Source organism: Paramormyrops kingsleyae, chromosome 25 (assembly GCF_048594095.1).
Source record: "Paramormyrops kingsleyae isolate MSU_618 chromosome 25, PKINGS_0.4, whole genome shotgun sequence".
Classification (NCBI taxonomy): domain Eukaryota; kingdom Metazoa; phylum Chordata; class Actinopteri; order Osteoglossiformes; family Mormyridae; genus Paramormyrops; species Paramormyrops kingsleyae.
In genome coordinates this window covers 22337591-22352051 of record NC_132821.1, presented here as the reverse complement: position 1 = coordinate 22352051, position 14461 = coordinate 22337591, and the positions used below count along the sequence as shown (strand labels likewise).

Sequence of the window (14461 nt, the reverse complement as noted above, 5' to 3'; positions counted from 1 at the left end):
CCGCTAGCACAAGAGGTATTAGCTTTGTGCACCTTCAGCCGCGGACTCCAGTCCGTCCACTTAGCAGCTTAGCGCCATTGACAGAATCGACCGTTTCCCCGCCGGGAGAAATAGTAGCCATTTTCCTCCACGTTCCCCACTTAATCACAGTGGCCGTGCTAGCAGCCCCTGCCCTGGTGTGATTCAGCTCCAAGAGCCTGGGCCTGATTTATCCTTGCATGCCAGGCACTGGCCAGGCTTGTGGAGCCCTAGGCCCGCTTCAGACCGCCCATTGGTAGAGCTCACCTACATGGGGAAGTGTCTTACCAACACTCCCAGGCAGGAACATCACAGTTTATCACAATTTAACTGTATAAAACATATTTAAAAGCACGTTATAAAACATGTTTGGATTTCTTCATCTCTGGAAGTGAATAACCGGTTTCTGTATCAGTTCAGGATCTATTTTTGGCTTACAGTTGAGTAAGCAATGATTCAGACTGGCATGTGATGTTTTCGATAATGAAAGCGGTACTTTTACATTTGGCCTAAGCTTTACACAGTACAAACAGCACCATTTTGGTGTAATACTGTAAGGATACAAGCTACATGGTAAATCTGCAAGAATTTGGACTCGTCATCATTTTTTCTCAGCGGTTATTGAAACCGCAATCAATTTTTTTTTTACTTGCTATTATTATGCATCACAGCGCCCTCTAAGAGATGAATATTTGGTTTTGGGTAAAAACTGAGCTGAGCATGAATAATAATTTCCACTACAGAGAGTAGGGGAGGAGCAGCAGTCTAGGAGTTTTAGTTTTCCTCATGGAAAATGAGAAGCTCCGATTGGCAAAGCTGTCTCATGGTTCGGTGTCCCAGTGGATGTTGACGGTCGTCATGGCAACATATCGAGCCCCGCCGTGGGGTGGCGGGCATTCACCCACACCGCGTGTCACGGTGTCCCAGAGAAGGTGTCCGACAGGCAGGCAGGTGGGGGCTGTGTCACAGTTGGGCGAGGCCCTTCCTGTCCCCGAGAGGAAGCTCACTTGTGGAGGAGGGACGAGGCATCATTAAGAACCCCACAGCTGTCACAGACACAGACAGACATTTCTGCTTTGACAAAAGCCTCTCTAAGTTAGTCTCACACTCGGAGGAACACCTGACTTTGTGGAGCAGAGCTATTTACCTTCTCTGTTCTGCATGCTCTTCTGCGTTTTAGACTTAATTTCATGTAAACATAAATATTTCGGTCTAAAGGAATTCCACCAGTTCATGCATGTCGTCGTAAGTTAATATCCATCCCCGTAACCGCTTATCCTGAGTGGGGTCACCAGGGTGATCGGGTGGTGGTCATGGTTCATGCCCTGCACTTGTCACTTCCAACAGTGAGCCGTCCCCCATGATCCCTCTGATGGACAGCTGTACCAGCCAATAAGTGCATGTATATCACTGTAGGAGGAGCAATTTGCGGCAGAGCATGGCATTTGGAGGCGGGGCCAATGGTTTAGTGCAGGGATGTCAAACTCCAGTCCTGGGGGGCCGGAGCCCTGTGTAGCTTAGTTCTTTCCCTGTTCCACCACAAATGGTTCAGCTGAAGAGCTGTGTGGTAATTAGTACAAGGAGTTGAATCAGGTGTGTTAAATGAGGGTGAACCCAAAACTGTGCAGGGCTCTGGCCCCCCAGATTGGAGTTTGACACCCCTGTTCTAGTGACAAAAGCCAACACAAATTTGCTGGAGAGGTGCTCCATTTGGCATGGGGGGGGGGCATCTCATTGCTTCGTTAGACAGCGGAGCCGTTTTCTTTTTTTTGCATTAGTTAACCCGGCTAATGATGTAAGCCACCCACTAATGAACAGAAAGAGATCTTGATGTTGAACACTGATGAGAGAGCTGCCTAGGACCGGGGAGTGATGTATGAAATGCTGTGGATGGATGGATATAGAGTGGAAATGAGGCGGTCAGTCAAAGCCAGGGGGCAGACGGGTGGGCGGTGTTCCGAGACTTGTTACCACGGTGACAAGAGGCCCTCTTTCTTATACCAACGCATCTGAATTACCACTGCCCCGTGTGCCCCTCTGCCATCTTCACCACGTGTTCTCTCGTTTTTTTCTCTTGTAAGAAATTTTCAAAAATAAGTACCGTCGTTCCATTTTAATGCGTCCTTGACATTGTCCAGTTGGAAATTTAAATTATACTTTGCGTGATTTGAATAATTCAAAAGTGCAGCTCTATTTTAAACGGGAGCGTTAGTGGAGAGGGGGGCGTGTCGGCGGCGAGGGGGCGGGTCGGCGGCGAGGGGGCGGGTCGGCGGCGAGGGGGCGGGTCGGCGGCAGGGGGGCGGGTCGGCGGCGGGTGGGCGTTTCGGCGGCGAGGGGGCGGGTCTATGGCGGGGGGGCGGGTCGGCGGCGGGGGGGCGGGTCGGCGGCGAGGGGGCGGTTCGGCGGCGGGGGGGCGGGTTGGTGGCGAGGGGACGGGTCCACACCCGAGAGCTTGAGCAAACGAGCGTGACCCGCGGCCCATATGCTGCCCCAGTAATTCCAGTTCGATTGCAGCATGGGACATTGTGTTGGGGGGGGGGGGTTGCTGTCGAGACCTAAAAAGTGTGGGTAATTAAGGAAAGGAAAGTGTAAAGGAATGATGATTGTGTGTGAATTGCAGGATACCCCCCCCCCCATGCCACACCGTCTAACCCCTGATTTCCCTCCCCAGGTAGCCAACCTCGCTTGCTCCATCTCCAACAACGAGGAAGGTGTGAAGCTGGTCCGCATGGCCGCCACCCAGATCGACAGCCTGTGCCCCCAGGTATGTGGACACACAGACAGAGACACACACACACACAAGCCTGTGTTCATATCTTTGTGGGGACATTTCTGTGGGCAAAACCCTAATCCCTACAAAGAGAACCTTAACCCCTACCCAGCCCTAACCTTAACCATAGTGTGCACAGCTGCTCTGCATTTCAGTATGCTCTGTTTGCGCTCACATCAAACCAGAGATACAGAGTTCCACAATTTCATAGACTGAAGCTCTGTCTTGTGCATCAGTCAATCCTAAAACCAATTATGGAACTTACAGTAATTCAAGACTAAATGTATATTGAATGGATCCTTGTGATGGTATGTTAAATGTATCTATTTGTGTTTTTAAGTGTTTTTTTTGTGATGCCACAAGTAGAACTGCTGTAACGCAAGAAAATTTTCAGACTCGTGTTTGACAATAAAGTTATATCATATCATATCATATCCCCCTCTGTAGGTTACATTCTCTATAACCCCATCCTCTACTGGCCCCACCCTCTGTAGTCGACATTCTCTGTTATCCCATCCTCTGCAAGCTCCATCCTCTTAACCCCCCCCCCCCCCACCTTGAGCTGAAGAGTTTCTTTCCATATCTTTCTTATGTAGCTCAGCAAAGCACTGGAGCGACTTTCATGTCCGGCCCTGAATGAATTTAAACAATGGGCGATTTCGGCTTTGTCCTCCAAAGTGCCATTGGGGGAACACACACACACACACACACACACACACACGCATACACACCGGGCAATGAAAGCCGCCTGTTTGAAATGATAATGAACATGCGCCGATGTTAAATCGCCCAAATCCCCATCTTGCCCGTTTGTAGTTCAGAAGCTTTGAACACCGTGCATCCTGCGAATCGGCCAGTTCCGCACCTCAGACACCAGGGGGCGCTGGCCGTTTCTGATGGCAGAACAGCTTGCTTGATCACGTGGCGCCCATCTTGACTTCACAAGCTGACTGCTGTAGTTTTGCACAATGCTAGGTCATCATTCTGGCGTGGACGGGATTTATGACGGTACCCGTGTGCACCGTAAACCAGGTAATGCACGCGGGCAGTAAAACGCGGCAGCACGTTTTAGCGTTAATGTCCCCCCTCAGATTGGGAATAGTACTGCTCCAGTTTCCCCCATTCAGCGCTGTTATCCCGGGCTGTTTCGACTGCTGCCACCATCGACGAATCCCATTTCACCAACATTATACATTCTCTAAATGCCGCGTATAAATTCCTCTTCTGCAAACGAAAGCAGTTACACTCTCTACCCCAGTTGAGCTATTGCGTCTTCTTAGCTACTGATCTGTTTAGGGATTCAGGCTCACAAACCTATCCCTAGTCCAGTACATACAAGGGTGGGGCCACAGGGCCACTTGCCTCAGCTGAAAGCTGATTGGTCCCTGAAGTGCCCTACCCCTGTCACTCACTGATTTAAAGCAGGTTGTTCTCTCTGTTTGAATTATGGCCATATTTATGGGCCACATCTTACAAAATCCCGTGTCTTAAACAGTAGAACCCCAGAAGCCATGATGTACCTCTCGGCCAAAGGCTATAGGCTGTGACATATATCTAGGCCATTATCCAGATAACCAATGGAGTAGTTGTAGGATCTAGGACTGCAGAAATAGTTCTCTAGATTTGGGATTCAGGGCCAATAGAGTAGGATCTTTATGAAGCCACTTGAAGCTGAGCTTCCTGTGGGTCCCTGGTCCCGCTCCTCAGGTCATCAATGCGGCGCTGACCTTGGCCGCACGGCCACAGAGCAAGGTGGCACAGGACAACATGGACGTCTTCAAGGACCAATGGGAGAAGCAGGTGCGCATCCTGACCGAGGCTGTGGATGACATCACTTCCGTGGACGACTTCCTGTCCGTCTCAGGTACCCATTTGTTAAAGCGTCGTGATCGTCTGTCTTTATGATGCGTTTATCGTTCATCGTTTCTCGGAAACGATGCTATTCTGCACCTTTGCGTAAATAAAGGCCAGTTCAGCTTTGTAAAGAAACCGACAGAGGTTTCTTGGAATACTAAATATGTACTGTTTGCTTAAACAAAACGTGTCTGTTGAAGATAAACTTGGTTATGGGAGACCTACAGCCTCACGTTGAGATTATGCAGATTCTCCGCTAAGCATAACGGGCCTTTGATTGGCCTCACTGTAAGTGTTACATTTCCCAATCGCCCCAGTGAGTCACGAAGCTGGTCAGTCTGGCTTAGGCTTGTCCAGACGCCTGTGAAGTGGATAATGGATGCCAGCTTATATAATGTCCTTGAGTCAAAAGTATAGGTTTCCATTCTGAGTTTTACCTCGTTCCGAGTACGGCACCCATCCTGCTCTCTCGCCTTCCACCCCCAGAGAACCACATCCTGGAGGACGTGAACAAGTGCGTCATTGCTCTGCAGGAGGGTGACGTGGACACGCTGGACCGCACGGCCGGCGCCATCCGCGGGCGCGCTGCCCGCGTCGTGCACATCATCAACGCCGAGATGGAGAACTACGAGCCGGGCGTGTACACAGAACGCGTGCTCGAGTCACTCAAGCTGCTCTCAGAGACTGGTGAGCCTGGCTGTCAATCACTACCTAGGTCCACCCCTTACTCCACCCCTTGCCCTGCCCATCATCCCTTGCCCCGCCCCCTCACGCATCTACAGCAGTCAGCCCTGTATAATTCACATCCATAACTGTACGTCTCATATCTGTGATGGATGCATCTCTCCCAGGCAACACGCGCCTTTACGCTGTCTGCTCAAATTTTATTTCTGTGAGTTTTAATTTTCTGCCAGAGAAGCTGAAGCGGTGTAATTAGTTAAGGCACATTAGATACGGTGATAGACAGTCAATACAGCGCAAAGAGTCGGAGGCAGATTGTATGGTATAAACAAAGGTGCGATGAGTCACATGACTGACGTGTAGGCAGAGCGTAATTAGCCGGCATTCTGGGGGAATGGGTATAGACACAACAGCCTGCCCCTCGGTCCAGCCCCCTAACCCATCTGCCCCCTCCCTCAGGAACTGGACCGCCTGTCCGTGCAGACCAAAAGTGTTGTCCACTGCATAGAAGCACACACTTCCATATCAGGACATTTAATCAAGATTAAAAGTCATGTTTTATATTCGAAAATGAGCCCTAGGGGCATTTTACTCTATCAAAGGGCATTTTACCTCCTCTTATTAAACACCTTGAGTTACTTCCTGAATCGATGAAGCAGTAATAATCAAAATTAGTTAAGTGAACACCTGACAAATGGATAGAATTAATATTTTTTTAAGCAAGAAACAACAAACTCAAAGTGGGGCGTAAATGGAGCGGCAGGCCCCAGGCAAGCGTGACAGCCCTGTCCCAGGCCTGACCCCCATCCTGCCGGCGTCTTCCGCTACGGCTAATGCCCCCCCATGTTTTACCATATTTAGCATGCCAGGAAATCAATTTTTTTTCTTATTGCAGTAATTAAGTGCAGCAATTAAGTCCCCCGTGATTGTGTGGGCCAGCGCGTCTTTGAAGGCGTTAGCGAACTCGACCGTGCAATTAATTCCAGCTGGGGTCCATATCTCACCATACACCATCAATAGGGTGGGGGCAGGGGGGCGAGGGGATGTCGTCCGGGTGCTATACTGGTGTTCAGCTGGACATAGCAGTTAATCAGTGTGTCCCTGAGTTTTATTCGTTCTAATTATTTTTTTGGGTCGGTACAAGATGTTCCTGCTTCTATGAGAACAGCGTGACATGTGTGCCAGCAGGTCGCTGATTACTACTGTCAAGATTCATAACTCCAGGAACGACGTGTGACCTGTGGGGTGAAATTTCGGTGGTTTACCTGGTGGGGGTGGCGACGTGCAATGTGAATAGCATGACTTGTACCCACATAGGTATTAATGATGTGATCACGTCCCATGAACATGCTGGAGCTCAGTCTGGCTCTCTATTCTGGATCCGGGGACTCAAATCCTGGTCTCTTCTTGTTTGTGAGTTTCTTCTGGCTGCTCCGATTTCTTCCCAATGTCAGGAGAGCTGATGTTAGACACGTACTTAGGATAATCGGCCATATTTGTCCCCCTGCCTTGTCTCCTGAGATGCACAGGCTTCCTGACCAGGATATTTCAATTCCAACCTTGGTAGCGAAGTAATATATTTCAGTTTTCTTTTGCTAGTGTAAGTGCGGTCAGATTCTCTTAGCACCGCGGTTCTCTTTTGCTAATGTAAGTGCGGTCAGATTCTCTTAGCACCGCGGTTCTCTTTTGCTAGTGTAAGTGCGGTCAGATTCTCTTAGCACCGCGGCTCTCTTTTCTTAGGTTCTTATGACTTTTCCTTCATATCTTTCCTTCACCTCATGATGTTTTCCATCAAGGTCAAAGAAATCTGGTTAGGAGAAGGACATAGGACATAATATTCAACCGCAGCCTCCATGTCAATTGAGTTAGCCTCATATATTACCCATTTTCAATGAGGATTGAGTGGGCTGAGGACTTGTATTAGCATCCTTGATGGGTTGGGTGAAGATTTTATTGGGAATAAGAGCGTTGGCAGAAAAATATGAGATATTTCTAGATAACTCCAGTTCTGCGGTATCAAGCAGAATCACTTGACTGTAAGGCACTACCTTGGGTGTGAGGGCGATTCTGGCCTACTGTCACGGCCGATTGCCGCTGAGATCTTCTGTCACTACTGAAGCCCCCCAGGCGCAGGCTGATCTTAAAGGGGGGGTGGGGTGATAGATGGCCTAATCGAAAAAATGGCGATGGCTGCTTTCTCCAGTGCCACCCATCCCCTCGTTGAGGCTGATCTTCTGGTGAAGGCATCACTGAATCCTGAGCAGGCCCGTGCTTTGTGGACCAGAGCTATCTGAGATGACCTCCATGACGATACCTGAGCTTTACCCACCAGTTCCTGGGTCTGTATCCCCCCCCCCTCCCCCAGAGGTAGGGCGTTGATGAGGAATAATGGAGTACTCAGATCCTGTTCCCTACAGAAATATAAAGGCCTTTAAACGCCTCTGACAGTGTAAATGACGGCATAAATGATCAGGTCAAACATTAGTGTCAAAGCATATTTTGAAAGCCATCTATTCAGTGGGAGAATCCCTTGTTCCAGGGCCAACCTCAAGGTTGTAACATGAAACCGGACCCAGCTGGTTAATGATGCATATATCGAACGGACATGCAAATTCCCACTTCTCATTGCTTTTTACCCCACACTCACCCCCCCCCCCCCCCTTACAATTTCCTGGAACTTCAAAGGTGTTTCAAACTGGACTCTGATTCAACTTACAAGAATGAGGTATACATGTGTAACCGGATCTCTGATGGTGTATCACAGCGATGGCTAATCTGGAGGGGGGAGGTGGGTCAAAGAGGGGCTGTGGTGACTTTGGAGCGGGGTGGGGGATGGGGGTGTTGGTGTACTTTCTAAAGGAGAGGTCAGTGCTGCCATTTTCCTTCCCGCCAATATATACTTTCGTCTGCATCAGCGGTGGGGAGCCTGATTCATGGAGGGCCGCTGTGGGGGCGGGATTTTGGGATGACCTCTCAATCAGCCAATGACAGTGGGTCCCCAGGACTGGAGTTGAGAACCCCAGCTTTATTATTGGCTGACTGAGAGGTCATCCCAAAATCCCACATCCACGCCAACCCTCCATGGATCAGACTCCCCACCCCGGTCAACGTCACTTGGTCAGAAGATTAGTGTGTACTGGGCTGATTTGGTGTAAATCATGCCACTATCGCATGTAAACCTACCATGATTAATTAATAAACACGCTGCTCATTCCCATGCACTTTATTAAGCCCCTGTCCATCTTTTGTCCTGGGGAGGTTGTATGTCTCCTTTCAGACTGTGTTTACACACGGCACATTTTCATTTACCTACTTTGCCTTGGGTAGTACTTTCTTTCTTCTTGTGTTGATTTAAACACACGTTATACTCATACTTACCGGAAAATTTATAGTCTGGCTCCAGGAAACTCCATTCCGGCTCAGTCGCCTTTCATTCCGTTCGTCATTTTTCAGCGGGCCTGAGTGAAATTGTTCGTTACCATCAGCAGCTATGCTCATTACCGGCTTTGAGAACATTTAAATATTCCTATTTAACACCTCTGTGTGATTCCCAGAAGCTTATTCTACACCGCTCGGCTAAGTGGATTAAAATGTTTTTCGGGGGGGGGGGTTGGTTATTTTGACTGCTTTTATGTCTTTGTAATATACCTTCTGCTTCTGACTGGGAAATCTTAAAGCCAGTAATTGATTTGGATTTCTTTGCGTTTGAAAGTAAAGAGTGAAATAAATAAATGAGAGCGGGTTAAGCGGATGGTGGGGGGGGAGTCTCGGATGCCCAGCGGAAAGCACTGGTGCATTCCACCTTCCCAGTCCTCATTAAGCTGGTTCCTAGTTCCCCCTTCCTCCTTTGAGTCTTACTTCACGTTGGCAAGGTCTTTTTCCCTCCGTTATTATATTGCCTTTGAGTCCCACTGCACCGCATTTCCCAGCATTCCCTGTCCCTGTCAGCCGATTTGCCACGTCCCCTGGGTCCCAGTGCCCGCCTTTGCATGCGGTCACACACGGACAGGCACGTCTTGAGCAAATAACCTCAGAGGCACAGGCCTTCAAATCTGCCCGGTCCGGTTCAGGGGTTCGAGGTTCCAGCAAAACCCGGACTTGAGGTTTAGATAATCTGGTGTGAGTGTTGGAGATGTGGGTCAGGGCAACGCAATATGGGGCATCATGTGAGTACAGCGGCCATGGGGATGACAGACTCAGTTGAGTTTTACTTCACAGGGGTGGTGGTCGTGGGGGTGCGCGTGTTGTGGGGGGGGGGTCACATGACGGCATCTGATCTCCTGCTGCAGATCAGAAACTGTCCCAATAGAAAGGCACTTCTTTATTTTTTATCTGTGGAAATATTCTCCAGGGCAGGAATGAGTATATTCCCTGTGAAGTCATCGCATTCCCTCGTTTTTTGGGGACAAGGTCCCCCTAGAGAGAAATATCCATCCATACAACACACAGCTTTGGCTGGCTGCCTCATATCGCCTTGGTTGCATCCAGCCGGGGGTGGGGGTGGGGGGGGGGTGAGGAAATGGCTGATAACCTGAATATTTGTCTTCCTCCTTCGGCAGTGATGCCCCGCTTCGCCGAACAGGTGGAGGTGGCGATCGAGGCCCTGAGCACCAGCCCCCCGCAGCCATTCGAAGAGAACGAGTTCATCGACGCCTCCCGCCTGGTCTATGATGGCGTGCGCGACATCAGGAAGGCCGTGCTCATGATTCGGGTGAGGCGACAGGGGTCGTGAACGTGAACGTGACTGACACGGGACAGAAGGGTACCCGTACGAGCTTTACTTTGTGATCTGGGTGTCCTACGGTAAATGACCGAAATGTGCAGGCAAAAATGACCAAAAATCAACACTGTTGGCAAATGCTAATCAAAAGGGATTCACCTTGGCAGATAATCAATGTTTGTGTTTGCACATAAAATGTCGTTATATAGGACTGAAGGATTCAAAAGTTTCATTGTCATTTGCACAGGTACAAATAGAATGAAATACTTGCATGCGCTCCTCCCTGCAGCATGTAACCCTGAAGAGCCACAATACATACAATACATAATATACAATATGCATAAAGCATGCAATAATGCGTGTAATATCCATACTGCTCCCAGTGCAGCGCCTATTAAATGTGTGAATTCTGCCCCCCCCCCAGTCCTGTATGCCTTTATTATCCGTCTCGCTCCCTAATGCCAATCCCACGTGTGGCATCCAGCGCCCTCCTACCCACCATGGGTCTCGCAGGGGATGGAGTCGGTCCGTTTGTGCCCGGACCCAGAGGCGACCCGTGGGGAGGCCCAAACACCCGCGCCAGCACCCTCCCCCCCCCTCCGTTTCCCAGACTCCCACAGGCCTCCGCCCCGCCGCCGCAGCAGTAATTCATTCATTGAAGATTAATCCTCTGGAACCATTCCCAGTTTGGCAGCGAAATCAAATCGTAGAAATAATTTGATGTTGGTAAATAATGGTGAACAGGCCCCATGAACCTCACCCTCATCTTCATCACCCTCGCCCCCCCCCCCCCATGCCAGGCCCCCAGCTGCCCGCCTGCATAACAGGGGGTCTTTGGTATGCCATGATTTCTGTCCCGTGAAGCTTCACGCTGAAAACAACCCCGCAGTTGACCCCATGACGGATGGTGTATCAGGCGGAGTTAAATAGCCTGTTTGTAAACTTCTAGAAAGGGAATGGGGAATGGCAGGTACAGTATACCCCGGCATGCTACATAGCCCATGCAGTGCTCTGGGGATCTCATGGAGTCCTCTGACAGTTCTTCAGACCCGGTTTGTAATAAGAACCCACACAAAGGCAACCCCCACCGCCCCCCAGGATCAAACAGCCTCCGACCTGTTTTCACTTTTCTGATTTTATTCCTGTGTGATTTTGATGTTGCCTTTTGTTGTTTTTTTGTCTGAGGCTCTAGCTCTAAGGTTTTGGGGGGGGTCACAGGATTTTCCGGGGATCGGTGTTTAGGTGTAAGAGTGAAAGTACATTTGTCTTCTAAGCAAATTGGATTGCTTCCTTCCTGTTTACAAAAATTAAGAAGTAAAATCAGTGATTGGCTGCTGTTTGCTGAACCTGGAGGCGGGCCAAGGTTGTGATTGGGTGGGCCAGGCCTACCCTGCCCCCTCCCCCTCCGTGGAACCTGGCCTGATTTGAAGATGAACTACCTCACGGTCATACTCCCTCTTGAGGCATAGACACACGCACACACACACCCAGCACGCACGCACACACACCCAGCACGCACGCACACATACCCAGCACGCACGCACACACAAGGCCCAGCAGAAAGTGAGGTTGCCAGCTCTGAGGAACATTTAAGTGTGTGTGTGTGTGTGTGTGTGCACTCCCCGCTGTCACACCAGGGGTGTGTGTGTGCGGGAGACTCGAGACAGCTCTCAACAGAGGATCTGGGACAGCTTCTAAGAGCTACGACACCAGAGAGTCTTGGAGGGGGGCGGTTTCTGGCGGTGATGACAGACAGCCGCCGCTCTGATGCTGATTATGTTCCATCTCCGGCTTCCTGTTGATTCAGAGAACGTAGCCGTGTTAATTCCTGGCTGATATGAAAATAGCCCAGTTAGCATTTGCTTTCTGAGGACGTGGCAAAAACATACACGAAAATGTATCATTTTTCATTTTTAGAGGGCTTTTAGCACTATGTTACATTTACCCAAAAGCAGATGACGAAAAGCAAGAATAGACTTGCAGAAATACAGGTTAATCGTTTATTACTTTGTCTCTTAGGTTTGTCACAAACCAGAATAGGTTGATTGAGGTTTACTTGGGTTTCGGGATGAAAACCATGCATTACTGTTTATTGTTCGTTTCCCTTAGTGACCTGATGAGGGAGCTGTCATTAGCCATTCCATGTTTTAACTCCACCCCCCCAAACAGACGCCGGAAGAGCTGGAGGACGACTCGGACTTTGAGCAGGAGGACTACGATGCCCGGAGTCGTACCAGCATCCAGACGGAGGACGATCAGCTGATCGCTGGGCAGAGTGCCAGAGTGAGTACAGATGTCACCTGGACTGCTCCAAACCAACCCGGGGTACCAACAGTAACTACCTGAACCAGGGGTGATATACAGTATATCCCAAAAGAGGTCACATCCTGTTAACCAGGGGTGGGATGCATTACGTCATCAAAATTATGACCCACTGGAAACAATAAGACCATCAATTATGTTAATTTCCCAAACCTGCAGAACAATTGCCTCTTCCCCCCCTTGACATTACCCAGAATGCCTTTTGAGTAATTGCGTAATATAATTGGTCATTTGGCTCGGTGTGCCCCACTGAGATCGCTAGTCTGCTTATGGGACATTAGCAGGATATCAGTGCCTCACACTGCTCGCCGGGAGGCCCCCACGCCCGGATGAATGGTGGCATGTTGGAGAATGGGACCGTTCTGGCCCCATTTCTCGCTATCTTTCCCTGCTGTAAAGTCCCCAGGAGGAAGAACCGTGGATGGAAAAGACTGAGCGGAAAATTGAGCTGAACCCGGAGCCAGTTGGCATGGACAGGAATGGTAGCAGGTTCCGGCTGAATTAAGGATAGTCAGTGAGGTCTGGGTCTGGCTCGGGAACCTACGCAGCAGTCAACTTATCATGCCTGTGATGGACCCAAAGTTTGAGAGAAGCTGTGTACGCAGAGACCCGAAAGAAGAACATGTTCGTTGTTCTGCTGGGCCGGCCCAGAACCACAGCTTTGTGGTCAGAAACTGTGGTGCGGCGCTGCCAGCTCAAGGTGAACTTCTGCCGGGAATCAGAAATCTGAAGAGATTATCAGAGACAAGGAAATGAGTGATCTTCCACCCCTGCCAGCAGAGGGCGACGTGGGGTGATGCCTGGGAAAGCGGTCAGAGAAGCACTGGCACTGTCGCTTCTATGTCCGACAGGGGTCCAGAGACTCCCCAAGGAAGCTCGCCCAATAGTATTAGGTGCACCCAATGCAACGGTGGAGTCCAACAGGTGTGGAAGACGTACTGTGATGTATGTCACACGTCTGAGGAGAAGGATGAGTAATTGCCCTTCATTACCCCCCACTTGCCTTTTCTCAGATGTACTCCCCCCCCCGTTTGTCGGCTTGCCGACCTGAAAAACACGGACAAAGGGAAGTCTTTATGCCTGCGGGCCAGGACGCAGAACCGGGGTCAGTGCTGCTGTCTGATCCCTCTCAGGACCATCCGCTTGGAAAAATGTAGGTCGATGGAGATTTGTTGGGGGGGGGGGGGGGGCAGTCATGGCCGAAGGGAAGTGCAGGTGCATAGCCTAGATAGTGGAACGATCTACAGCCATGTCCCACAATGGCAGGAAGCGGACTGACGGTGTGGAGGGTTTGGTGCACTTGGGGCTGATGTGGCTACAGTGACCACCATCGGCCTCTAAGCCGATCTGATCCCACCGCGTCCTGCCATTGTCGTCAGCCGCGCCGCATTCCCTGTGTGTCCGCAGGGGTGACTCTCGTAAGAGGGTCCCTGAATAATTCCGTCACGCTGTCGGCTTCTCCCACTCTGCCTGTCAGATCTATTATTTGGGAACATAAAGCTCGCCCCGCTTCAAGTCATTAACAAGACCACGACTCGATCAGTAAGAACAGGACAAACCCCCCTCCCCCCGCCTGGTGCGTAGTGCGGTCCACGTGCTCGTCACGGAACTGAAAACCCGCCGAGGTAACCCCACGGGAGAAGTCAGCTGTAAAATTGAACTCTGGAGCCACTGTCCCGTTTATTTCGAATGAAACAAATTAAAGCCGTTTCGAGACGCTTTTTGGCGCGGGGAGAAACCCAACGCGGGCCTTAATCCTGCCGCGCGCGGCCGAGCACGCCGCATGTAGGAAGGATTTGCGGCCGCATTAAACACCGGGCATCCGCTCTTGTTGTTATCGGAAAGCGAGGGAGGGTTTTGGGGATAAGTGAATTCCAGAAGCGCTTTTTTAACGCCTCGCGTGACGAATTTCACCATCGGATAGACGGACTCCTCTCGATTCCTCACTTTACTTTTCTGACCTCTCTTAACTTTGCTGTCCCGCGTATCTTGCTCGGGGATTGTAGGAATGGGTCATATCAGTGTGTTTGTGAGTCACCCTCATTTATACGCTTGGGCTAAGCGGGCCTCTCTGGCTCCCCCTGTCTTTTCATGTT

The 14461-nt window shown here is 50.2% G+C and overlaps 1 protein-coding gene across 8 annotated transcripts in view; it reads left to right on the top strand.

The window, feature by feature from the left end:
• Positions 1-14461, top strand: part of ctnna2 (catenin (cadherin-associated protein), alpha 2) — a 239838-nt gene that overhangs the window by 209945 nt on the left and 15432 nt on the right. For all 8 annotated transcript variants that reach the window (XM_023799332.2, XM_023799334.2, XM_023799335.2 and 5 more), the window contains 5 exons: positions 2690-2782; positions 4496-4652; positions 5129-5329; positions 9883-10034; positions 12213-12326. In XM_023799332.2, the coding sequence (XP_023655100.1) occupies positions 2690-2782; positions 4496-4652; positions 5129-5329; positions 9883-10034; positions 12213-12326 (717 nt within the window). The remainder of the gene's footprint in view (positions 1-2689; positions 2783-4495; positions 4653-5128; positions 5330-9882; positions 10035-12212; positions 12327-14461) is intronic.